The 26,372-nt window shown below is 41.1% G+C and overlaps 2 protein-coding genes across 4 annotated transcripts in view; one reads left to right on the top strand and one right to left on the bottom strand.

The window, feature by feature from the left end:
- The window catches only part of LOC131697715 (homer protein homolog 1), a 66,358-nt gene extending 51,657 nt beyond the window's left edge, over positions 1–14,701 (top strand). For all 3 annotated transcript variants that reach the window (XM_058988647.1, XM_058988638.1, XM_058988635.1), the window contains 5 exons: positions 5,134–5,199; positions 7,733–7,895; positions 11,122–11,232; positions 11,351–11,431; positions 12,697–14,701. In XM_058988647.1, coding sequence (XP_058844630.1) covers positions 5,134–5,199; positions 7,733–7,895; positions 11,122–11,232; positions 11,351–11,431; positions 12,697–12,885 — 610 coding nt within the window. In that variant the 3' untranslated portion in view covers positions 12,886–14,701. The remainder of the gene's footprint in view (positions 1–5,133; positions 5,200–7,732; positions 7,896–11,121; positions 11,233–11,350; positions 11,432–12,696) is intronic.
- Positions 14,702–16,225: 1,524 nt separating this feature from the next.
- Positions 16,226–26,372, bottom strand: part of LOC117974147 (junction-mediating and -regulatory protein-like) — a 46,806-nt gene continuing 36,659 nt past the window's right edge. Inside the window, exons 7-10 of the mRNA XM_058988632.1 lie at positions 26,039–26,125; positions 24,589–24,669; positions 23,924–24,464; positions 16,226–23,041 (exon numbers count right to left, since the gene is read on the bottom strand). Coding sequence (XP_058844615.1) covers positions 22,731–23,041; positions 23,924–24,464; positions 24,589–24,669; positions 26,039–26,125 — 1,020 coding nt within the window. The 3' untranslated portion in view covers positions 16,226–22,730. The remainder of the gene's footprint in view (positions 23,042–23,923; positions 24,465–24,588; positions 24,670–26,038; positions 26,126–26,372) is intronic.

The raw sequence follows: 26,372 nt of genomic DNA, 5'->3' as shown, positions 1-26,372 counted from the left end.
AGCAGATGCTTTTATCCAAAGCGACTTACAGAGACTAGGGGGTGAACTATGCATCACAACTGCTGCTGCAGCGTCACTTCCAATAGGACCTCGGCTTGACGTCTCATCCAAGGAACATGATTCGGAGAGCAATAGGGGTGCTTTAAACTTTTTAGTTGTAGTTAAAGACCACCAGGATATGACGATTTGAACAGAAAATAAAACAAAGTGCACCTGAACAACAAGAGCAATACCTTAGTTAAGATAACTGGTCATTTATACCCACGCCGAGTTGCTCTGTAGCGTCTCCTACAGCAGCGTTTCCCAACCTTTTCCAGCCGAAGGCACACTTAAATAAATAAAACATTTCTGCGCCCCCCCCCTTATTATTATTATTATTATTATTATTATTATTATTATTATTATTATTATTTTTATTATTATTATAAACAAAACTTCCTTTCAATGTGAACTCTGAGCTTGCCTCGATGTGCACAGTCACTTTATCCTGGCAGGAATTGATGACAGTGAAACTCTGAGCTCTTGCTCAACCAATCTCAGACGTTCTCTTTGTTTGTTTTTTATGTAAGTCAGACTTGAAAAACTTAACTCACACAGGTAGGTTGTCGAAAATGGCAACAAAATTGAGATGGCGTGGTCGGAGACTACTGGGTATTCATTTTCAACAGTCCACCAGAATGTGTCCAACGGCATGTCACCAAATGTAATTTTAAAACTGCGATCCATCCTTAACTCGGGAAGTTGCTCTTGAGCCATTATGGAAATACTCTTAGCGCTTTCCATTGCAGATGAACTCCAAGGATCACGGTTCCAGTCAAAATTTTCAATATGAACTGAAGAGAAATAAAAATGAAATTACTCTTCGAGACTTTTCAAATGCTGAGAAATTACATTGAACTAAACACTAGTTGGATCTGCTGAATTTGCCAGGGGGAACATTTCTTACGTGCCTTTTGCTACATTTTCACGCCAGAGAGCTAGCTTAGATCTAAGCCCATGCAGTTTATCAGTGCTGGAGAGAAGGTTCTAATTTTTCCTTGCATTTTCCTGTTCAGATCGTTGAGGTGTCTGAAAATATCAGCCAGGTAGGCAAGCTTTGAGCACAATGCTACATGAGCAATCAGGAGCACCATGCTACATGAGCAATCAGGAGCACCATGCTACATGAGCAATCAGGAGCACCATGCTACATGAGCAATCAGGAGCACCATGCTACATGAGCAATCAGGAGCACCATGCTACATCAGCAATCAGGAGCACCGTGCTACATCAGCAATCAGGAGCACCATGCTACATGAGCAATCAGGAGCACCATGCTACATCAGCAATCAGGAGCACCATGCTACATGAGCAATCAGGAGCACCGTGCTACATCAACAATCAGGGGCACCGTGCTACATCAACAATCAGGAGCACCATGCTACATGAGCAATCAGGAGCACCATGCTACATGAGCAATCAGGAGCACCGTGCTACATCAACAATCAGGGGCACCGTACTACATCAACAATCAGGGGCACCGTGCTACATCAACAATCAGGAGCACCATGCTACATCAACAATCAGGGGCACCGTACTACATCAACAATCAGGAGCACCGTGCTACATCAGCAATCAGGAGCACCATGCTACATGAGCAATCAGGAGCACCATGCTACATGAGCAATCAGGAGCACCATGCTACATGAGCAATCAGGAGCACCATGCTACATGAGCAATCAGGAGCACCATGCTACATCAACAATCAGGGGCACCATGCTACATCAACAATCAGGAGCTCCATGCTACATGAGCAATCAGGGGCACCATGCTACATGAGCAATCAGGAGCACCGTGCTACATCAGCAATCAGGAGCACCATGCTACATCAGCAATCAGGAGCACCGTGCTACATGAGCAATCAGGAGCACCATGCTACATCAACAATCAGGGGCACCATGCTACATCAGCAATCAGGGGCACCGTACTACATCAGCAATCAGGAGCACCGTGCTACATCAACAATCAGGTCCGCATGTGCAGATTTCTCTGAAGTTAAGAAGGTTTTTAATTCCTCTCTCAGTTCGTACAAACCTAATAAAACTTTTCCACAGGAAAGCCAGCGTACGTCCATGTGCAAAAGCATAGTATGATGTTCTGCTCCCATATCTTCACACAACAAGGAGAAAAGGCGTCTTTTCAAAGGCCGTGCTTTTATGAAGTTCACAATCTTTATTGCTCCATCCAACACTAAAGCGAGTTCTTCAGGCAATGCTTTGGCCACAGGCGCTTCCCGGTGCAGAAAACCGTGGGTCACCAGCACATCTGGGTTTTATTCTTTGACCATGCTTACAAATCCTTTCACCTTACCTGTCATTGAAGCAGCCCCGTCTGTGCAAACACTCAGGCAGTTTTTCCAGTGCAGTTCTCCCTGCTCTCCCTGAATATTTCTTCTCCAGTTGTTTTACCTGGCAGCTGTTTGCAAAATAAAAAAAAATATTTTATACAACCTCCGTCAGTAAACCTGACGCTAGCCAAGAGCTGAGCATGACCACTGATGTCTGTTGACTCGTCCAGGTGCAATGCAAATTTTACGCTTGATTTTATTTTTTCTCGAACAACAGTTTCAATTTCAGCAATTTCACAATTTCATCAGTGTGGCAACTTACCGTATCATCTAAAAGGGGAAGCTTTGCAATTTCTTAGACTGCATCTGAACCTAACATTACTCTTACAATGTCTTTGCACGCTGGTAAAATTAGACTCTGCCATTGTATGTGGCTTTTTTGTCTTCGCAACAAGCTCAGCGACCAAGTAGCTTGCTTACAGCGCTTTATCAGACACTGTTACACTGTCTTTCATCATTCACACCTGTTTTTCATTTTGATCTTTCAAACGTTTGAAATAATCTTTATCCTTGTTGGCAAGAGACAGGTGCTTGGTTGTAAGGTGTCGTTTCAACTTGGCATCATGGCATGATTTGAAAGTTTCTCCCCGCACACGAGACATAGCGAAATAGAGCAAGGTGGTTCGGCAGTAAAAGAAACTCAGTAAGTCATGTGCTTGTGCTCACGTTCAGCTTCGTCACTGCAAGTAGATGTGAAGGCATCAGAATCTTTCCTTTTCAAGTATTTATCCATTATCACTCCGGACTATTAAAAAAATCACCACTACATCGCACGACCCGCGAAAACTCCTCCCATTACCACGTGAACACAGTCACTAGAGTGTAGCATCCGTCTCACGTCTGTACACCGAAAGAGTACTTTGGTTCCATCCACAAAACTAATTTATGTAAACGATAAGTTTCATTTATTCATTTATTTATTTTTCTCATCTGTGACTTTTCCAAAAAATTTTTTAGACTGTTCAGAATTTGTCAAAATTCCAGTCCATCTTCTCTTGAGTACAGATGCCACCCTGTGCATAGAACAGAAGGCAGAATTCTAGTGTTAATAAACTCTTTAATGTTTAATAGTAGTTCCTGAGTGCAATCTTGGATTTTCAGATTTGTAATAAGTTAATACATCATGTGGCGGGTGTCTCTTTTAATAATAAGAGACACCCTCCACACAGAGTATTAACTTCTACCATGACTCAGGGTCAGTCCTGGAATGTGTGTGTCCCGAGCACCATTTTGTTTTTGTGGAATTGTTTACACTAAAGCAGACCACAGTAAACCAGGACACCACACTGCTGAATCACAGAGCTTGAAGTTATGAGCATGAGTTATTGAAAGAATGTCTTACTGTTCCAGATTGTTGTTGGCTTCTTCACCACTAGTCAAGAAGTGTTGTACCGTATGCATGGCCAATTGCATTGTTTCATTGTTTCAATAGTTAAAGCTTGGTGTTGATGCTTTGTGAATTGGGGCCTGCTGTATATTGTCTTCAGGCAGAAAGGAATGAGCTCAGTGCCCCCCCCCCCCCTCTTTCTTTCTCTGTTCTTTTTTCCTATAGCACTGCCTTGCACAATGTGAGGGGCTGTTTTAAGATGTGCTGTGTTTGACAGGGAGGTGAAATTGGAACCAGATGAGCATAATTGACTTATCTATGTTCCCTGCTAAATGTCTCATTTTGTCTTGTGTTTGAATGTGGATGTTATTTGGTGGACAATCACAATGGTGACTTCATAAAGCCTTATTTTTATTGTGCTCCTAATATTATTCTCATTTGGCGGTGCTGTATTTCCTAATAATTGTAGCAGACGTTGCAGCTTTAAGCTCTGGCTCTGCTCAGCTAGTGCTGAATAATGATGAAGAGGAGCCTGGATTTCATGCTTCGGGGTCCAGTTTGCAGAATGCTCTGCTATGATTAGGCCACTGCGTGCTGAGTATGGTCATGAGCACTAACCTTTATGAATGTTTTACTTTAAGCTGAAAGGGCCATTATATCTACAGAAGAATATCTACAGCTATGGCCAAAAAGTTTTGCATCACCTAAAAAAAACTATATGAACATAATTTAAATCTTGTATTTAATATCATGCAAGCAAATAAACTACAAAATGATATGGAAAACTACAAAGCGGTATGCAATTCAATATGTTAACGTAACATTGTTCAGCAGGCTTTATTTGACTTTAGGGTGAAGCAAAACTTTTGGCCATAGCTGTATATGCAGGACGTGAAGCGTCGCTCTCCCATTTGACTGTGTGAAAGCACCGCCTGCTGCCACCTGCTGTCCACTTCCAGAATAACATCACCCTCCCATTCACATTATATAGAGCCTGGAAACTATTTGAACAGTCAGATAGCTTAGCACAGTGGTGAATCCACTAGCAAACCACTGGCATAATTTTACAATACCAGTCAATCCTTAGATATAAATAGAACAGCAACAACTAGACAGCCAGGTGTCTTGAAATGACAGTGGTATTCCTGTGATCTAGTGTTTAGGTAACCAAAGCCTCCTTCATCCTTTAGTGCGCAGTGGTGACATTGTTTATGCTTGGGCAACATAAGGAATCATTGCTTTGTTCTGAAACACATTTCTGCACATTCATGAATGGTTTCTCCTATGTCAGTATACCAGTTTACATTTGTATATCTCAGATTGATGCAGTCACATGCATGATCTGTATGCCTTGCATCCTCTGTTGTTGTTGATTTGGTATCATCACATTTCATCTAATGTCTTGTTTCACTCCCTGCAGGAACATCAATGGAGCTGTACCCACCATACTGACACACATGCACCTTGTCTCACCAAACCAAGAGGGGTAAGAGAGAAAAGCACACTCCACTGAAACGCTTACCGGGCTCAAGCGAACAACACTTTGGCTCATCTGTCCTGTGATATAAATATCTACGGTTGGCCACCAAGGCTGTAGAGGAGCTTCTGAATTCAGGCCAAAGCAAGATTAGCACAGATTGCAAAATAAATGTATATCTGATCAAAATCATTGTGCATGAATGAAGATGACCATGCTGAGATCAGCTGTGTTACTCATTGCACATGAATGAAGATGACCATGCTGAGATCAGCTGTGTTACTCATTGCACATGAATGAAGATGACCATGCTGAGATCAGCTGTGTTACTCATTGCACATGAATGAAGATGACCATGCTGAGATCAGCTGTGTTACTCATTGCACATGAATGAAGATGACCATGCTGAGATCAGCTGTGTTACTCATTGCACATGAATGAAGATGACCATGCTGAGATCAGCTGTGTTACATATACAAAAGGTCTAGTTACAAAAAAAAAACCAATTCTTTAAAAGTATGGACTGAGCTCAAACTGCCCTGCTTGATGCATGTGTTCATTCACTGTTGCCATCCACTAAGCATCATCACAGGTCGTTTTGTGTCTTGTTTTACTCCCTGTAGGAATGTCAATTTTAATGTTTAATAGTAGTTCCTGAGTGCAATCTCGGATTTCCAGATTTATAATAAGTTAATACATCATGTGGAGGGTGTCTCTTTTAATAACCCTCCACACAGAGTATTAACTTCTACCATGACTCAGGGTCAGTCCTGGAATGTGTGTGTCCCGAGCACCATTTTGTTTTTGTGGAATTGTTTACACTAAAGCAGGCCACAGTAACCCAGGACACCACACTGCTGAATCACAGAGCTTGAAGTTATGAGCATGAGTTATTGAAAGAATGTCTTACTGTTCCAGATTGTCGTTGGCTTCTTCACTAATAGCTGCATTCCCATACTGACCCCCACACACCAAGCTTCACCAAACACAGGGTACATACAGCACATCCCTGAGTTACATTAATGTCCCACCTATGATTAAGCAGGTCCATTTACTGGTGAAAGGGGGACTGCTGTCCTAAACATGTAATAGCATAAAGCATCTCATGACTAGAGGGCCCTCATACTGTGTATGTATCTAGCACTGGTTTACAGTGCTGCTCCACTTAGCTGTAGCATGCTGATCATGGAGCACTGCATTCAGACCGCAGGTGTACTGAAGAGTGCAGGCTAGCCCATTGTGACTCAGATGAATTAGAATACTAAACTGCTAAAGTGGAGCCAGTTATTATCCTGCTGGTTTAAGTGGAAGGAATACATTAAAGGGGATTCATGCCTGTATAGAACAGATCCACTTAAAAAGCACACAGCATCTGCATTACTTGCCTGTTCTGAAGCAAACTTCTATCAAGCTTTGTATATAATATGAAGCAGCATTTCTTTTATGTGGGCGATGGGTCCTCCACTCAGGTAAAAACTCGATAGTCAATGTAAAGAAAACGACCCTCGTAAAATCAATTGGAATTTCTCTAAAGGAAATAACATTTACTTTAAGTAAAGATCATTTGTTTCAATGAAGTCTGCTTTCCCCACAAACATGTCAATTCATTTACAAAAAACACAAACTGTAAGCAATTGAAGAATGCACTCAGTGTTTATAGCAGAGTCAGTATGGAGTTTCCTTACTGTCTTCCTGTACTGAAAAAAAAACATTGCAGGGGCCCCTGGTTGAATTCCAGGAATTTCCAGTGAAATGAAGTGTCTGGTCCAGTCCACTGTACACAAAAGGCCCAGAATAAAAAACAATTATATTCGATAGGCTATATTCTTGAATTCCTCTTTTTATCAAGAAACTTTTTAAAACCCCCTCAAAACTTCTTTCAGCACTGTGATTTACAATGCTGCCATTTTTCTACATGCATACTAGCAAGCATGTTTCACTTAAAGACACAGCGCACAATTTCTGGCCTTAGTACTGCTGATAACCAGGTATGCTGTTTTGATGTGCTTGTTGTCTTTAGCAGCAGCTCTGCAATCAGAATGCAGTTTTGTTGTGCTTGTTGTGCTTGCTCTCTGTAGCAGCAGCTCTGCAATCAGAATGCTGTTTTGATGTGCTTGTTGTGCTTGCTCTCTGTAGCAGCAGCTCTGCAATCAGAATGCTGTTTTGATGTGCTTGTTGTGCTTGCTCTCTGTAGCAGCAGCTCTGCAATCAGAATGCTGTTTTGATGTGCTTGTTGTGCTTGCTCTCTGTAGCAGCAGCTCTGCAATCAGAATGCTGTTTTGATGTGCTTGTTGTGCTTGCTCTCTGTAGCAGCAGCTCTGCAATCAGAATGCTGTTTTGATGTGCTTGTTGTGCTTGCTCTCTGTAGCAGCAGCTCTGCAATCAGAATGCTGTTTTGATGTGCTTGTTGTGCTTGCTCTCTGTAGCAGCAGCTCTGCAATCAGAATGCTGTTTTGATGTGCTTGTTGTGCTTGCTCTCTGTAGCAGCAGCTCTGCAATCAGAATGCTGTTTTGATGTGCTTGTTGTGCTTGCTCTCTTTAGCAGCAGCTCTGCAATCAATAAGCACTGGGAGGCGGAGCTGGCGGCTCTCAAAGGAAACAACGCCAAGCTCACAGCGGCGCTCCTCGAGTCCACAGGCAACGTGAAGCAGTGGAAACAGCAGCTCGCCGCCTACCAGGACGAGGCCGAGAGGCTACATAAAAGGGTGCGTGTCTGTGTCTGTGACTGTGTGTCTGTGTGCTTGTGTGTCTGTGCGCTTGTGTGTCTGTGCATCTGTGTGCTTGTATGTGTCTGTGACTGTGTCTGTGTGTGTGTGTACTTGTGTGTGTGTCTCTGTGTACCTGTGTCTGTGTGTCTGTGTCTGTCTGTGAGGGTGGGGGGGGGGGGGGGGGGGGGGGTAGGGGCAGGTAATCATACTAAACTATACTAAACAAACAAGTCGCTTTCCTAATATTGTGCTTCAGCATGACTTATATCCTTTAGGCCCTGGGGTTGGGGTTACGGTGGGGTTGGGGTTTGGGGTTGGGGTTGGGGTTTGGGGTTGGGGTTGGGGTTGGGGTTGGGGCTGGGTTAGGGTTAGGATTAGGCCTGGGGTTGGGGTTGGGGGGTGTTCATATTCACAAATGGGTTTTCAGGACTGAAGGGCATATGTAAAATCTGTAAATCTGTAAAAAAAAAAAAAAAAAAAAAAAAAAAGTAAAGCAGTAAAAGTAAAATCGAGCACTTTATCCCCACGAATACCAGGGTAAGTTTAAAAGAAAGTTGCATGAATATGCTGTATTTTCTGGCTATTGCCTTATTGTCATATTCCCAAAAGGAATAAGCACACTATCTGGTAGAATACAGACTGATGTTATCCACGAAGAGGTGGAAAGAATATTAGGTGACTATAAAGTAACTCCTATCGTCTGGTGCGTAGATCTTGCAGCAAAACATCCATGCGAGAAAGGTTTTGGATGAGCAATATTGAAAGGTTTTGAGTGTGATCAAACTTGAATGGTTTGGTAAAGCCTAAAGTCAACTGTTTCGAATGCATCATTTCTACCTTTGTCTCAGATCCATGGAGATGAAGCACTTGAGTTACACTGAACTGCTGAGGATAGCAGTGCAGCAGCAGAACCTGGTGAAATCAGGACCATAGCACATGGGCTCTAGTATTATTCACAGCAATGCAAGAGGTAGTGAAGGGGGGACAGGCAGGGTAATGAGAATCAACTGTGTGCAGCTGTAGGACACTTAACCTTCTAACTCAGTGCTTCTCAATCCTGGTCCTGGGGACCCCTGTGTCTGCTGGTTTACATTCCAGCTGAGCTCTCGATTACTTAACTAGACCCTTCATTGAACTGATCATTTGCTTAATTAGATCTTTTTAATTGTTTTCTGTTCTTAAACAGTTGCATAGTTCAAGTTACTTATACAATATTAGAGCTAACTTCAAATCTGCAACTGTTTAAGAGCTGAAAACAGTTAAAAAGATCTAATTAAGCAAATTATCAGTTCAATTGATAATTAGCAGACACAGGGGTCCCCAAGGGCCAGGGTTGAGAACCACTAGAACTGGTGGAAATGTAGACCTCTTGTTGATGTTTTTGTAGTCATTTTTCTGGCCACAAGGGGGCTCCACTCACCCATCGTCAAAGATGAAACCTGGATGATATTATTATTATTATTATTTATTTCTTAGCAGATGCCCTTATCCAGGGCGACTTACAGTCGTAAACAAAAATACATTTCAAGAATCACAGTACAAGTAATAATACAATTAGGAGCAAGATAAAAATACAATGACTTTGGTTCTAGCAAGTACAGGTATATGACAAAATACGATTCAATAACACAGCAGATAACAGTGTGGTAGTTACATCAGGATATAATTAAATACAAAATACTACAGATTAAATAACACTTGTGACAGATTACAGTACTCTAAAGTACAGGATTAAATGCAGTAAAATAGGGGGCAGATAAGAGCAAGTCAAGCGCATTTAAGGAAGAGTGATAAGTGTCCAGAGGGAAAAAAAGAGGAGTTCTACAGGTGCTGTCTGAAGAGGTGCTGTATTCAATATAAATTTTTTTGACAACTTCACATTTTTTCAAAACTGTGTCAGCATCAAACCTATACATTTCCAGCGACACTGATCAGCGTACACAGTCTGAAGTTTACAGAGCTTCAGAGTATCTTTTTAAAATATTTTCTACACAATTAAAACAAACTAGACTTTATTGCAGTAAATTAAATAAATAATACATGACATGTGACTAATATTGTGAGTAATTTAATGTGGTAACTAGTTCTGTTCATACAACAAGCTGCCTCACTGACGTGACAGCAATATACACATATGCCATGAAATACATGTTTTATTCAAATATATCTTTATACATTTAATTAAATATATATTAGCTGCACAACGCAGGCACCGCCTCCTTCTCTGTTTGACGTTAGCAACATCTAGCTTTACAGCGAGTTGCTGAAAATAATTGAGTGGCAGCATATATTAAATTGTGTACCTATCAAAAGCTGAAATTGAGCGGCTCATCGTGGTGATGTCAATTTGTCCAGCTCTTCTGTTGTTTTTGTAACAGCACTTGATAATTAAAGGCACAGCAGTCTGTCACACGTTTGCACCGCTGGCACAGAGCTGGTGGTGGCCTTTCTGCGACGTTGGCATTGCGTGTTAACAGGCAATGCGTGCCCGATTTTCAGTGTACTAGAAATCCGGCCTGTCGGGTCTAAAATAACTTAAAAAGAAGGAGATGAGATACTGTCCCAGTAAGACAGTGTAAATGGATAAGGTAGTTTTGAGACAAATATTCAAATATTCAAATATTCTCCCAAACAGAGCTTGAGATATATTTAGAGGCTAAACTAACCATGCTTGTGTTTGATCCTCTAGTGTCATTGATGCACAAGGAGGGTACAGAAGGGTGTTGTTCTGTTTTGTTTCTCATGGAGTTTGACAGGGCACCAGGCTGATTTAATGTCATTTTGCTGCTGTATTTTTTCAGTTTATTAAAGGTGTAAGAATGTTTGAATATTGAGGATTTGAACATGAGAAACACACGATTGTCCCAGACCTGGTTAAAGCTGACAGGATTTAGTTTGGATCTGTCTCGGTTGTGTTTTTAATCAAGCTAGTTTTATATCCTTAAACCCCTTACCTTTATACAGGAAATTCAACTGAAGAAGATTTTAACAGCTATATTTGGAATATGTCAACAGACAACTTTACTGCTTTTTTTATAAGATTTGCCTATTGCAAACTACTGCCTGTTACCAGAGTGAGAGAACAATAAGGATTGTTGATGCGTCTCTCAGAATCCCAGGGAGCGCTGTGTGAGACACATGTCAGTAGAACTGAAGCCTCCTGTCAGTGTTCCGGTGACCGTACACTTTGTGCAAGATGACCTCTTACTGTAACCTTCCACAGGTGACTGAGCTGGAGTGTGTGAGCGCTCAAGCAAACGCAATCAAATCTCACAAGACAGAGTTAAACCAAACAATAGAAGAACTGGAGGCGACATTAAAAGCAAAGGAAGAGGTAAGAAAGGCTGTTTTTTTCATAGCCTGCTTTTTACATGTTTGAAATGATTTTTGGTCTCAGCGATTGGCCGAGGTCATGCGCTAAGGAGAAGGGGTTATGTTGCTTGTTCTTGAAGGAAATCGAGAGGTTGAAAGAGGAAATGGAACATGCCCGACAGCTGCAGACTCAGAGAGACACTCTCACACAGAAGCTTCAGGTAGGGTGCTGTTTCCTTCCAACTCATATTACCTTCAAAAGCCCTAAAGATGAAACAGACACTCGCTCAGCCTCAGGTATTCACCAGCTGTCCTTCTCACAGCATACTGTGCCCTGCTTGTGTGTGTGTAGAGGGGGTGTATGAATTGAAGGATGTAGTGTTCTCTATGCTTGTGTGTGTGTAGAGGGGGTGTATGAATTGAAGGATGTAGTGTTCTCTATGCTTGTGTGTGTGCAGAGGGGGTGTTTGAATTGAAGGATGTCGCGTTCTCTATGCTTGTGTGTGTGTAGAGGGGGTGTTTGAATTGAAGGATGTCGCGTTCTCTATGCTTGTGTGTGTGTAGAGGGGGTGTTTGAAGTGAAGGATGAAGTGTTCTCTATGCTTGTGTGTGTGTAGAGGGGCTGTTTGAATCAATGGATGTATTGTTCGCGATCTACTAAGGGTCAGGTGAGTTCAAACAAGGACACCTTTCTGTCAGGATTAGTCTGCAGCACAGCATGTAGGGACTCTGGTTGCTGTTATTTTTCCAAGACCTTGATGAACCTTGCTCTGAACTTAGAGACCAAATTGAAAAAAGGTAGACTGACATCCACATGCAATGCAATGAGAAAAAGAACTCAGTGTTGTTAATCTTTTTACAGCAAAGACTCATTTCACCTGAATGAATGAGTTTGTGCAGAGTAGCTGAGCACGTAAACAGCTACACTTATTACTAGTTGGTTATAAAGGAGTACAAGAGTACTGTCTCCCTCTAAACCCAGAACTAACAGGGAATCCAGCTGTGTGATCCAGTGCAGAGTAAACTGGCTGTCGTGTGAGGGACACTGTGTTATATATTACAGTCATTTGTCCAACGCGTGTATAGCTCTGTGCTTATATTTTTTGTCCCTCATTTGGGATGCTTATCTCTGGAAGCCAGGGGGTACCGGGTGTACCGGGTTACATATATCTGCTACACATATCCAGCGATAAAACTTGGGAATTTCATGGAATTGCTTGTCCGCCTTCCTTGTCACATTTACAAACCTGGGGCTATATGGAGGAAGCTGTCAGTCTCTGTATCGCCACATACATACAGTGGATGTAGGTCAGGGAGATCTACTTGTTCCCTGATGCTAATAGAGTAGCTCAAGTATTGTAGTTGCAGTAGTTGGAAGTATGTACTGCATGTGACTTGCTGTTTTATGCTGTCGCTTGTTGACAGTTCTGCAGGCTAAAACTCCCGAGTCTCAGTATGTAAATGTTGAGCCTCCCCTGTCCTGCAGGAAACAGAAACGAGGAACGCAGACCTGGAGGGGCAGCTGACAGAGCTGGGGCGGCGGCTGGAGAGCAGTCAGACGGAGCAGGAGAGCTTCCGCAACAATTTAAAAACTCTGCTCGAGATCCTAGACGGCAAAATCTTTGAACTGACCGAGCTGCGGGATAGCCTGGCCAAGCTGACAGAATGCAGCTAAAGCGTGGCGGTTCTTCAGTGTGACCGCCTCTACAATGTGAACGCCATGCTGGAGCCCACAGGAGTTCTTCCTTCTTTCCTTCCTTCCTTCTTCATCCACCTGGAAGATAGAAAGTATTATTTGAAGTATAAAATACGACAATAATGATGATGCTGGTAAAACTTTTTTATAGCATTCCATGTTATTGAGAAATATGTGGTGTGCGTTTCACTTCCATTTTGAGCAGATGGTACACCATGCTTTGTGCTTCAATCTCAGGACAAAGCATGATGGTGAGCACTCTTCATTTATTATTATAAGTATTATTTTTACACTATTGTTTAGACATAAAAATTGACCTTACCAACAAAAAGATATGGCAGCTGACTTTACCTTCGATTTATTTTTTGGTTTCCCTTACAATCTTTGAGGTAAGGAAGTCATTGGTTTTCAAAAGATGCTTAGTGCAACACCCCGAAGTTGTATGGTGTGGTTTTGTAGACAAGTTACTGTAGTCGGCGTCTGCAGAAAGATTTCTACACTACAACCCTGACGGGCTTTCCTCTCTGTAGAACTACCTAGCCTCTTGTCCTGTATCCCAGGCGGAGGGTCCCAGTATTCAATTTAATAAAGGGTTATGTGGCTTGAATATGAGGGCAAGGCCTGCGCTGAGCCCCTGTATACACTGAGCAATACTGGAGGAGCCTCGGGAAACCACTGAAATCATGCAATCAGGCATTGCATACTTCTTTGTTTTCCGAGTGATCTGGAAAAGGATCAGAAATGGTGACCCTGCACACTGTAGGAAGCCGTCCGCGCTGTCTTTTCTTTCTAGATCTTTTTCAACAACTTTATACTCTACTTGTAAACTTCAGTCATACCGGACTGTTTGGTTAAATCTAAAAATGTTTTTAACTTTTTTTTTTGTTTTTTTTTTGCAATGGTGAATTTGAGGTTATTATTTGGTTTTCTTAATTTGTAATATTTTTCTTCTTTTCACTTATTTTTTAAATATTTTCTTTCTTTTTTTTAACTTATGGTACTTGGGTATTTATTATGATTGTATTTTTAAGGTGTATAAACCAGGCAATATTTTGAACTGTTTTCAGAAACCAGCAGCTTGTGTTGGTCTTATCTGAAATTAAAGACTTTGAAATGATGCAATTTAAAGATTAAGAAGAACTGATTTGCCAAATATGTTTCTGTGTAGAATATTTATAAAATATGTCTTTGGTATGAAGAAGCATCATGATGAGCTTCCTAGGGACTGTTTGCAGAGTTTATTATTGCCAAAAAAATCTGTATAATGTTGTAAAAACAATGGGGGACACTAGTCAAGGGCTTGTGGTTCGACCTTTTTAATTTGGTGAAACGTCTGATTGGTCTAAGGGTTTAGATTTTACTCTCAGATGTTCTAATCATTAATGTAGAAATGCTAAAAAGGAATATTGTTTGAGTAATAACTTTTAATGTTCATATACCTAGTGCTTAAAACACAATTGTAATCTGAAGTTTATAGTTCAAATGGGCTGTGATCCCATTCTGTATTTCTCCCCAGACTTCTATACCCGGTAGATCAGATGGTTTTGCAGCTTTCTCTGTAGTTCAACAGCTGGAAAAGCTACAGTGAATTGAGAGCCCTTTCTTGTCTTCAGAGGACCGTAGCTACTGCAAAGAACAGATACCAGCAGGGTCAGCAGTGAAGCTACTGACCTATCAACAGCAGAGGTCTAAAGTCTCAACTTTAGTTTAACTTGTTCAATTCAAACAAGGGAGTCCTGTAAAATTAAAAACACAGGTTTTATTTTGAAATACAGTGACAATATTCTACAAAAAAAAATGTTTTGTCTTGTTTTTCTTGAACTTCCTAATTCTTTTTTGAAGCGTTACAAATCCTCATTGTTGTGGAGGAGTGATCACTGACCTGGTTAGAAGTATCCAGTGAGTTTCCAAACCAGAACCAAGCACAAAGAACAGAACTCGAGTCAGTGCAGTACTCATTCCTTGAGAAATCCACTTTGAAATGGTCGGTCTGACCTCCACTGGTAGCTCAGACTTGGTGCTATAACCATGGGAAGCAGTGTTGCATCAAACACTGTGATAAGAGAGACAATGGAATAACCTCTAAACAGCAACATGTATTGCTTTTTTGGGAAGCACGGCCTGCTATCAGCTCACAAGTTCACAGTGGAACCTTTTTTTTGTCAATATAAAGTACAGATAGTCCATCATTGCGTGTCCAACACACAGAAACATCTATACTGCTATGTATGCTTTTAAACAATGACATCAAATATTTAGTTTAATACAAATTGCAGCTTTAGACTGAAATACATTGCAGATTAGATTGAAATAAAATGCAGATTGGGTTGATTCTGAATGGCAGTTTTAAATGAAAAGTCTTGGGACAGGTAGTGTATCTGGGGTACAGTACTATATGTACATCCATAATAGAACACATTTAAAGGGTTAATACCACAGTTTGTAGATTATTAAAGTAAACCCCATCGTGTGTTAACAGCAAACAGTGTGAATAAAAAAGTGTGAAGCAACTGAGCGCTCACACACAATATTTGCAATGCCATCGATTACCCTTAAACAGTGAGATTATATAAAGATAAATACAAGACATGTGCTCCCTCAGTGTCACACACCCTAGTCTATAGCAGTACAGTCATGTGCTCCCTCAGTGTAACACACCCTAGTCTATAGCAGTACAGTCATGTGCTCCCTCAGTGTAACACAAGCCTAGTCTATAGCAGTACAGTCATGTGCTCCCTCAGTATAACACAAGCCTAGTCTATAGCAGTACAGTCATGTGCTCCATCAGTGTAACACAAGCCTAGTCTATAGCAGTACAGTCATGTGCTCCCTCAGTGTAACACACCCTAGTCTATAGCAGTACAGTCATGTGCTCCCTCAGTATAACACAAGCCTAGTCTATAGCAGTACAGTCATGTGCTCCCTCAGTGTAACACAAGCCTAGTCTATAGCATTACAGTCATGTGCTCCCTCAGTGTAACGCACCCTAGTCTATAGCAGTACAGTCATGTGCTCCCTCAGTATAACACAAGCCTAGTCTATAGCATTACAGTCATGTGCTCCCTCAGTGTAACACACCCTAGTCTATAGCAGTACAGTCATGTGCTCCCTCAGTATAACACAAGCCTAGTCTATAGCAGTACAGTCATGTGCTCCCTCAGTATAACACAAGCCTAGTCTATAGCAGTACAGTCATGTGCTCCCATTTTCTCCATAATGTCATTCTAATGTCGCACTTGCATTCTCGCTGTAAGGGCAGAACACAAATAGTCTCAACTATGCATATGCACCCAGCATAATAATGAGGAAACGGGACAAGTTCAAATAAATATACTTTATTGAATAAAACCAGTGAATCATTAACGTCAGCACCAAAACTGCGAATACGATGTTACATCACTCGTACAGAAAAAAAAGAGGCAATTTCAGTACTTGGTATACAAGGTTTTATTCACCTTGGACACAATGCAGATTTGAAAATACAAAGCAAATAATCAGGATTACAATGGTAAAATAAAGAATAGGCAGAATAAAAGGCAAAAAACAATTAAAAGCAATTATTTTACATTTCAGTGACATTGCTATATAAATGCTTGCTTAGTTTTAAAAATGATATCTGTTACTTAAATATGTAATCTTAGGCAATCGCTCAATGCAACATGAAGGTCCAACTTTAACCCTTTACAATACAATGTACATTTAAATACAATGTTTGGTTTTTTTTAATTTATTAATGAATGTTTCTACTTCTAGTATAATAATATTGCACATATCTAGCGAGTGGCTAATCACTGATTCATGAATGTGATCATGATGTGCCCAGGCAAGCCAGATATTTAAGGTAAAAGAGTTCACTGGTTCAGGTACATGTTGCATGTTCAATCTGTAGTGTTGGCCAGAAATAGAACACAAATAAAATATATTTTAACAAAAAAGCAAAAATTGGTTAACAAACAGGTTACATAGTTAACAGTGTTTTCGGCAGCAATAAGAACAAACATATTCTTTTAACAAACCTCAATACAGTACATGAAGTGTATGAATTACCCAACTAAGAAGGTCCATGGCAGGATATATAAGGGTAAACCAGCACTGAAGAGGTCCACACATGTGCTACACTGTACCATGGAAGAACTTTGTGCAATAAGTGACATTATTCAGTTTTGTTTATGAAAAACTTCAACATGCTGTTATCAGCAATCAGTTAAAGAGTTGCCAGAATGCATGCATACACTGCTCTCGTCATATACCGTAGGATGCACTTCTCAGCTGAAACCCCTGCAGAAAAAGAAAAATCGACTGGCCCATTAAGATTGGAAAACGTATTTTATATTACGAGCAGTAAACATATGCCGTTAATTGTTAAAATCCTTTACTTCATTACACATACTGCCATAATCAGTGCAACAACGTGAGATTACAATACAGGTTGGCAAAGAACTTTATTCAAACTGCGTTATCCAGAACTGGTTATTATCTTCCATAAAATGATAGTAATACACACAAAGTAAAACATATAACAGAAATATTTAAAAGAAATAGTAGCTACAGTCACTATGATTCTCCATTAGTAGTGTTAAATACAAGAGGGTTGTTTATTAAATCAGCCTAGTTAATCCTCCTAGATACTTCGTTAGAGTCAGAGGATGAGCAGTGTGTTATTTGGCTGATCATTAAACACTGTAAGAAACGTTATTAGCCACGCTTCAGCTGCTTGGTCACATACAACTCAGTTAAATTGGGTGCAATACAGAGAGATTTAACATCCTCCTGTGTGCTACCTCAGAAAACTCACTCTTTAGACTTCCACATCCCAATCCCTTTACAATACCGATTTATATTGCAGAAAACAATATTCTTAGCAGCACTGGTGAAAATGGAGATTAAAGTAAATTTGCAGCAGAAGCCATGCATAGTTGACTTAGGAACTCTATAATTCCCATCAATTAGCAACAGAGAAAACATCATAAAAATAAGGAGTAAGTCAAACCGCTCCACATACACATTCAAAATAATGCTTACTGAACAACCTGAATGGACATGGCATGTTGTTTTTCTGCTTTGCCTCTCAGGTAGAATTTGCAGTAGAGTTTTAGAATACATTTGTAATCTCCATTGTTTTGTATCATAATAGAAGTAAAGATTGTATGTGCAGGTCTAATCTGTAGTCAAATGAAAAATGGGTGGCTGTCTCAAGCTTGCACTTCACTGCTGATACTCTCCTGGGTCAGCAGGGCAAACCTTGAGGTGTTCTAATACATTTGCACGCTGCTGTACATGACCTCTATAAAATCATTCTCGCCTGTTATTATTTCAGTAAAACCTGTTCTGTTTCATAGTCCTCTCATTTCAGTAATCCTAATCCCCCTTGTGTGAATCCTGGCAGTTTTACAGCTCTCAGGATACAATCTGATGCAGTTATACAGCTGCTGTACGTATGGGGTCACTGCATCGTCTTTAAAACCCTGTCATTCTGTAAATGATAGGAATTAATACCACATCTTCCATACACATGAAATCCAGGTATGCCAGTGCCAACAGAAGGAAAATGTATATTAGGAAGGAAGATAACCTCCACACATGGAAACAAAGCTGGTGGAGCTAAAGAAATAAATCAAGAATGTTCTATTCTGTGTTCCCTTCAAATTCCGGATCCTCTCGTAACAATGGTTAGCGCTACAAAGGGTCTGAGTGCAAGTCTGCTCACACAAGGGATCTCAAACGAAACACAAACACACTGCAACTTAAAGAAACAAAACAAAACCTCAACAATCATTTCAAAAAATTAGAATAGCACTTAAAATTATACTATATAAAAAAACACAACATAAAGTACTTGGTCAAAAGAACACACGTCTTGTAAAAACTAAACAATAGAAATAAAAACAGCTCACTAAAAACCCACACACACATACACACACAAAATATCTGTCTATTTCAAACATAGTAACCCTTTACTGCTCTGGGTATGCTCCCATACCCATTTAATGCCTATTTTCTCAATGTCAAAGGGTTGAAAACAAACCCATCCTTCTCTTTTTTTTGTCTTCATGTGATACAAACTCTGCAAATCTTCTGCAACATGATTCAGATTAGAATGCACTGACAGTGCAGTAGGAAAACAGGCAGAATAACTGGGCTATTTCTGTCACTGGAATTGATGCAGCATAGCTTTCAGAACCTGAATTAATCTTGTCTGTAATGTAAAAAATATTAACCCTTAAAACATATGCAAAGAATAGTAAATCAAGGGGTAGTCTTTTTTTCTGCACAACACAAACAAAATGTGACACTAATCCATTAGTGATATTTATTAAAATAAATAAAGTGCTGGTTCTATTTTCCAGAATGGTAAATTTGTTAATTGCAATCTGGGCCATTTCAAATCCTGCATGTGCTGCACTGTGCTTCTGATCTGCTGACAGGCTCCCAGCTGTACCAGAGTGCATGGGGGTGTACAAAGTTTCCGCTGACAAGCCCACAGGGCTGTCTAACCTGTCTTATCTGCATTAGAAACGCTCTGTACAGCCATCAAGCCAGAACTGAAACACGGCAAAGGGAATGATTACTGCCACGTCACAAATATGTCTTGCTGTTTCTCTGTGTACAGTATTGTGCAAAAGTGTTAGCCTGGGTATGACAAAGCCTCCCAGAGGGGTCTGTTTCTGTTACGTCAAAATAATCCCTGACATAAACACAAACTTCTGAATAGATCGCTGGAGACGGGAAAATAAAGTATTGGAATGGGTCCCACGGAGTGAAGATCTCAATGCGAGTACTTTCTCTTCAACAACATGAAGCAACTGTGGAATGTTCTTATGGAGAAGGGACACAGTACAAAAGGTACTTCATAATTATAAAAAATAACAACAGTTATTGCTAGGTTTTGCTTAAAACATACTGTTCAGAATTATATGAAAGGATGATCAACTGATTCATTCCATGGCTGGAAAAGCCTGAACGGTGAGCTATGTGGCGCTCCATTGACAACTGAGGAAACTGGTAGAAGTCACCAATATCATCCCAAGAAGAGGTCCTCACGAAGGAACAGTTACATTTGACAACCCTGCTCTGTGTGCCACTTAAAAACTAACACAAAAAACACTGATGTTTACACAATACTGTACAGTCCGTAATTATAAATAAGACCAGATATGACCTATTTCCAAGCACGTAGTGTGTGTTGCTCTGTCACCGCTTATTAACAGATCTCTTAAGGAAACCTCCTACGGGGCTCTGTTAGCTAAAAGCAAAAACTAAAAAAAACTAAAAATCAGAACCTAGCTTGAAAGCTAGCAGTTCTTTAGCGTGTTCCACACACCAACTATTGATCCTGTTAGCATTATCTCTAGTCTGAAGGGTCTGCCGTGTGAAGGGTTCAATTCGTACAAATCAGTAACTGTCAGCAGTCTGCCTGCAGGAACACTAGCACAGCACTTTCTAACTGTACAGATGTTTATGGTGGGTAGACAGATCCTAGAAACCTTTCTTTTAAATCCCAGCTAAGCTGTAGGATGCCTACATTCCAATGCAATGGGATACAGCTGTTCTGTTTGTTTGTGTTTCAGACCCAGCCAGCTATAAGACTGGGCACAAGCTGGGGCCCACACTGGGAATTTATAAAGTCTGATGAATCCCTGTGGATATATAGTGCCATGTTAAATGACCAGTACACACCATTTTAACAAGGTCCCTTGGGCGGCTGTTATAAGCAGGTATGACTGTAATTCACGTCTAAGAAGCAGTTACTATACAATAAAGTTATCTTTACAAAATTAGGAGTATACGTTGATATTTCTTTAGGTTATTCCGTGTCACACTAAAAGTGCAAAATATTCCACACATTCCCCCCAAAAAAGAATTCCTTACAGTTAGGAGATAACATGCAAAAATATGTCACTTTCCTTGTTCCTTCAATTATTTTGTGCTATACAGAGACACTTGCACTCCTTTTATATTAGCCACAGACATGAAAGGCTTACAGCAATAAAAGGCAGGGGGTAGGCAATCTGCAGAACGAATTCAAACTTCACTGGATCATTATTAAAAGCTAACCAGAACATGCATACACATGAAAAGAGAAAAGGGCACAGGGGCCCAATAGCGGTTCGGGGTTCTTCACACAGAACACATGGGGCTTGAATGTGCAAACCTCACACTGGATGCCCTAAAAAAAGAGTCTGACAGCTATTTATATGGATTGGGGACACATGCTTCAGCAAGCAGGAACAGATATACTTATCCTCTGATTTTAACTATGCTATGAAAAGGCTTTGAGCTTTTATATGCAATTGGTATAAGGGGTTTCTAAATTAATCAATTGTGGATGTATCTGTGTTGAAGATACTTAATATTATATGCATAATAAGGTAAACTGCACACACTGTCCAAATAGTCTACAAATATGTCCTAAAAGATTAAAAGAAATGAGTCAGATATGGATTTTGTAAAATAATTAAAAGTCTGTTATTTTTCTCTGCTACCTGGAACACAAAGAACGATAAGCCTGACAGGATGAAATGCCCAGCTGTGATGGATCTCAATCCAGAAGCAGTGTTCCGACAGGAACACTCTCCATCCTGTACGCACCTCCCTTTACTCTGCGGGGGAACCAAAACTAATACACTCAATGTGAAAATGAAAAAAGTCACAGGTGCAAACTGGAATTGACCAGACATTACTATGCCAAACAGACCATACTGCACTTTCACCAACAAAAACCTGAACCACAAACTTAATGAAATAAAAGTTTACGTACTGCCATAGCTATACTTTATAATTGTAAGACACATCAATCATTTAGATTGAATCCAGTCCACAGGCTACTCTTTCACTTCACTAAATGACCTTCAGCCTCTGAGCAGCATGTTAAGCATGCGTTTGGTTTCTTTAGTTTGCTCAGCCAGTGTTACTGTGTGAACCTGGGTCCCATGATGTCCTTGTGCTTGTGTCCTGTCTCAGCTGTGAGTTTTTCCTTTTTTTTCACTTTTTTTTTTTTTATTTATTTTTTTATAAATTTGGAATCGCCAGTTATTTTTTCAAATTTTCTCCCCAATTGGAAAGGCCAATTATTTGTTTATTTCAACCCAGCTCACCGCTGCCACCCACGCGCTGACTCAGGAGAGATGAAGACCGACACACATGTCCTCCGAAACGTGTGCCGTCAGCTGTCTGCTTCTTTTCACTCTGCAGGCCCACCATGCAGCTACCTCAGAGCTACAGCGTCGGAGGACCACGCAGATCTGGGCAACTTACAGGCAGGCCAGTAGGCCCCCAGCCAGTCTACAGGGGTCGCTGGTGCGCGGTGAGCTGAGGACACCGCGAGCTGAGGACACTGGCCGACCTAAGCCCTCCCCACCCGGGCGGTGCTCGGCCAATTGTGTACCGCCCCCTGGGAACTCCCGTCCACGGTTGGCAGTGGAATAGCCAGGACTCGAACCTGCGATCTCCATGCTATAGGGCGCATCCTGCACTCCACGTGGAGTGCCTTTACCGGATGTGCCACTCGGGGGCCCCAGCTGTGAGTTTTTCAACCCCTGGGTATTCCACAGGAGATTTGAAGATTGTCAGTATCAAAGGCGATGTGCTTTAGAGCAACTCAAAAAAATTTCAAAGCTGGAATACAAGAATTCAGTACATAGGAAAGTGGAGCTAATTGCAAGGTTATCATTACCTTTTCATCAGCCAATTGGAAACAAGACATTGCATCTTAAGGTGGGCTGTCCAATGGAAAAAAATACTAAAATGAAAAGCCTAGTGTCAGTTAGCGAATAGCCTAACCTAGCATTGTGGGATTGGTTGAAGCTGCCCAGTGCTGGGGTGTCCTAGCTGTCCCAGTCGGCGCAGGGCAGGCCCTCGTCCTCAGAGTCAGACTCCGGGGAGGCATCCTTGATGCGGCGCAGTGCCTCGTGAATGCTGCGGGTGAGCGGGTCAGCAGAGTCAGGCAGCTCCCCCAGGGAATCTTGCAGCTCCTCGCGCTGAACCTTCTTCAGCGGGACGCCCTTGCGGATCTGTGCTAGGATGTTGTTGCTGTCGTCTTCCTCCGGGGAAGGGGGCATGGCACGCTGTTCCATCTTGCGTAGGTGGAAGCTGCCTCGTTTCAGAGAAGCCAGCACCTCATCCATAGGGGAACTCGCTGTCAATACAAGAGCAGGCATACAGTACGCACTTACACACACACATACTGTATATAACAGAGCTAGCTGACTGAGAAAGCCAAAGCTTATACCAGAGATGCCACTCTCTTTTAACCCGTACAGAAACAGGACATAGTCACCAGGTTCTGTGTGTCCAGATCCACTGCTCATAGCAAGTCCAAGACTATTTCATTGTCCCCTCAATTTTATTTATAAAGCAATTGTATTTATATAATGTATTTCAACACCTGATCAGGATTTCCATGTGATGATTATAACACATTTCATCATAATATAACTCAGCGGTTCTCAAACTGTGGGTCGTGAATACCTAATCAATTAAAAAAACGAGTTTAGTTTAAGAAACAATTAGATTGATGTATTATTATTATTATTATTGACACTTTTTACTCAATTTTACTCCAAGAGTTCCTCGTCCTACCTGCCTTTGTCTGAACTGGTTACCTAGCAACCAACTTGCCATGTCAGCCAATCAGCGGAATGCACTTCTGTAGTGTTTAGTCTAGCCTCTGCGATTTTTGTTGCGAAGTTTGAGAACCGCTGATATAACTATATACAAATATAACTAAAAAATATAACTAAAAATGCAAAATATGTACAGTACCTTTGAGCAGTTTCACTATAGGGTAATTCCACACCAAATTGACTACATTTGTGGATCTTTCCCACATCGTATCAGATTCTTCTAAATATTAGCCTTTAACTATGGCCTATAATGGGGGGGTGGGAGTATGGCAGATGTAGGTGAGGTGGGGATCATTGGCCATTCTGATGCAGAATGACCCTATATCCATTTTCACAGGGCTGTTCACCCCCCTGCAGAGAATAATAAGAGCATGAGTATTAGTTTAAAGCCTTACTACTTCTTTTCTGTGATCCTTCCATGGCAGATGTCTTCTTGAGCTTCTTCCTGGCGCTCACCAGCTGGCTGCTGTCAAAGAGCTGTGCGGAGGGCAGTGTGCTGGAGGCTTGCAGAGTCTCTGTCACGAGTTCTCCGGGCTGTCTGACGGGGCTGCCGGGCTGTGCCTCGCTCTCGGAGAGGGGGTCCTCGCTGGGGGGGGGTGGAGGAGGGGGCGGGGGTGGAGGAGGGGGCGGGGGTGGAGCAGCTGTGGCTGGGCAGGTAAGCAAAGGTAGGGAGAGGGGCAGCGAGGCAGGCTGGGGTGGTTGGAAGGCGGTGCTAGCAGGAGGTAATAAAACACTTTCTAGCCCCCCTGCTTGCTGGGTGGTGCAGGGGGCTCGAGGCAGTCCTGCCTCCCTCTCCTCTGCGGTCTCGTCGGTCTGCACGCTTGCTGAGAGGGACTGAGCCTGATCCGGGCTGGCACAGGGAACCGAGGGGCTGCTGCTTTTCCTCCTTGCTAGTCGAAGTCTGGTTGATTTCAGTATGACCTGACCTGGGTACCGCTGCAAGGCAACACAAACATTACCAAACAATAATTTCAATCACTGGAGTTAGAATTCTTCCCTGTTTCACACAGAAATGAGAAAGGCTGCATCACAACCAAAATATCCATCAAGCAGTACCCACCTGCTTAAAGCTGCGGAGTCTGTCCAGTGTTCGCTGTCGTTCCTGACTGACCCAAATGTTCTTTTTCTCATCCTCCTCCTGCTAAAGAAATAGAAATGCACCTGTGAGGAATGCTGCAGCATGGTTCAAATGCAAGCGTGTGTTTCTGGGAACAAGCAAAGACCCCTGCGTCCTATTTAAAAAGCATTACCAAGGCAGTGAATCTACTGTATTTACCTCATTTACCTTAATTCTAACGTTGTCTAAAAATGGTCCTGTATTTTACAGCTAATTTTTGTGTGCCGACAGGCAGGCGTGTATTGAAAATACATGAAATTCGGATTTTCATTACATTTTTATTTTTGTAATTTGTAATACAAATGCTAATGCATAAGTATTCAGTATTTTGTACTGAATCACAGTAATGTTAACGGTATGTGATGTAAAATAAGAAGATTACAGATTGTTATTTGCTGATATTTTATTTGAGTCTTGACTGTATGAAATGTGTATTGTGACGGGGAAGACAACAAAACTCAAAACCAAACTGGCTGGGCTAGAAGGGCAGCAGTGTGGAGTAGTGGTTAGGGCTTTGGACTCTTGACTGGAGGGTCGTGGGTTCAATCCCTGATAGGGGACACTGCTGCTGTACCCTTGAGCAAGGTACTTTACCTAGATTGCTCCAGTAAAAACTGTATAAATGGGTAATTGTATGTAAAAATAATGTGATATCTTGTAACAATTGTAAGTCGCCCTGGATAAGGGCGTCTGCTAAGAAATAAATAATAATAATAATAATAATAATAATAATAATAATAATAATAATAATAGAAACAAGAACAAAAATAAAAATCTGTATCTGGCTCTACTGTCAACATGTGGTAATACAAACAGGTAGACAGACTTTGACATGAAACACTTCACTGTGTAAACAAGTATGCCAGCAGATTATCATGACCTCCATCCACCACATGTGCATGTAAATATGTAAGTTTGGCATACTGACAGTTTGACATGCTAAAGAATGTCCTAATCAAGTCATGTCACAACTGAACTGGCACTTCAACAGATATATGCAAAAAAATGTGTGTCATTAGGATGGACAGACAGATAATAGGTCGTCGTTTGGTGTCATATTCCAGTTTAGAAGATTTATTTCAGAGCATATTGTTTCAAAACACTAGAAATCATATTGAGTTCATGGATCCACAAAATGTGACAGTAGTGATGTAAGTGTGTTGACTTTTATTGATTAGTAAAAAATAAAAAACAAATACATGTAATTAAAGCTTACTAAACCAAGTTAAAAGGGGCATCTGAAACATGACCCTAAACAATGAGTTATTACATATTAGGGGTACATTTGAATTGCTTTATTTACCTAGCTTCAATCTCTTTATTACTTTGAATACGTTTAAGATATTGGGACACGGGGGTTATGGCTGTACAAAATGATGTTGACAGAATTTACCAGTTGCATGGCATGATGGGATGTGTAGTCCTCCTGGCTGCCTTGGCGCTGACACATCTTCTCTCTGTGGTTCACAATACAGATCTCCTGTGGAGAAAGAAGGACTTGGTACTAAAAGTCTACTGCAGGTAGACTTCCATCCTAAACTCATTTTCATTTTCTAAGGCGCTGCATGCTTTTAGTTGGAAGACCTTCCTGTCCACCCAATAATAGGATTCCATCTCAGCTGACTCTGTACTTACATTATTTTACACATAGTATATAGTACTAATCATATACAAAGTACAACATATTAATAGATAACTTTGTTTGAATATCATATTATATATATATA

Source organism: Acipenser ruthenus, chromosome 2 (genome assembly GCF_902713425.1).
Source record: "Acipenser ruthenus chromosome 2, fAciRut3.2 maternal haplotype, whole genome shotgun sequence".
NCBI lineage: Eukaryota > Metazoa > Chordata > Actinopteri > Acipenseriformes > Acipenseridae > Acipenser > Acipenser ruthenus.
The sequence above is the reverse complement of the archived record's forward strand: the minus strand, read 5'-3'. Positions and strand labels throughout refer to the sequence as shown.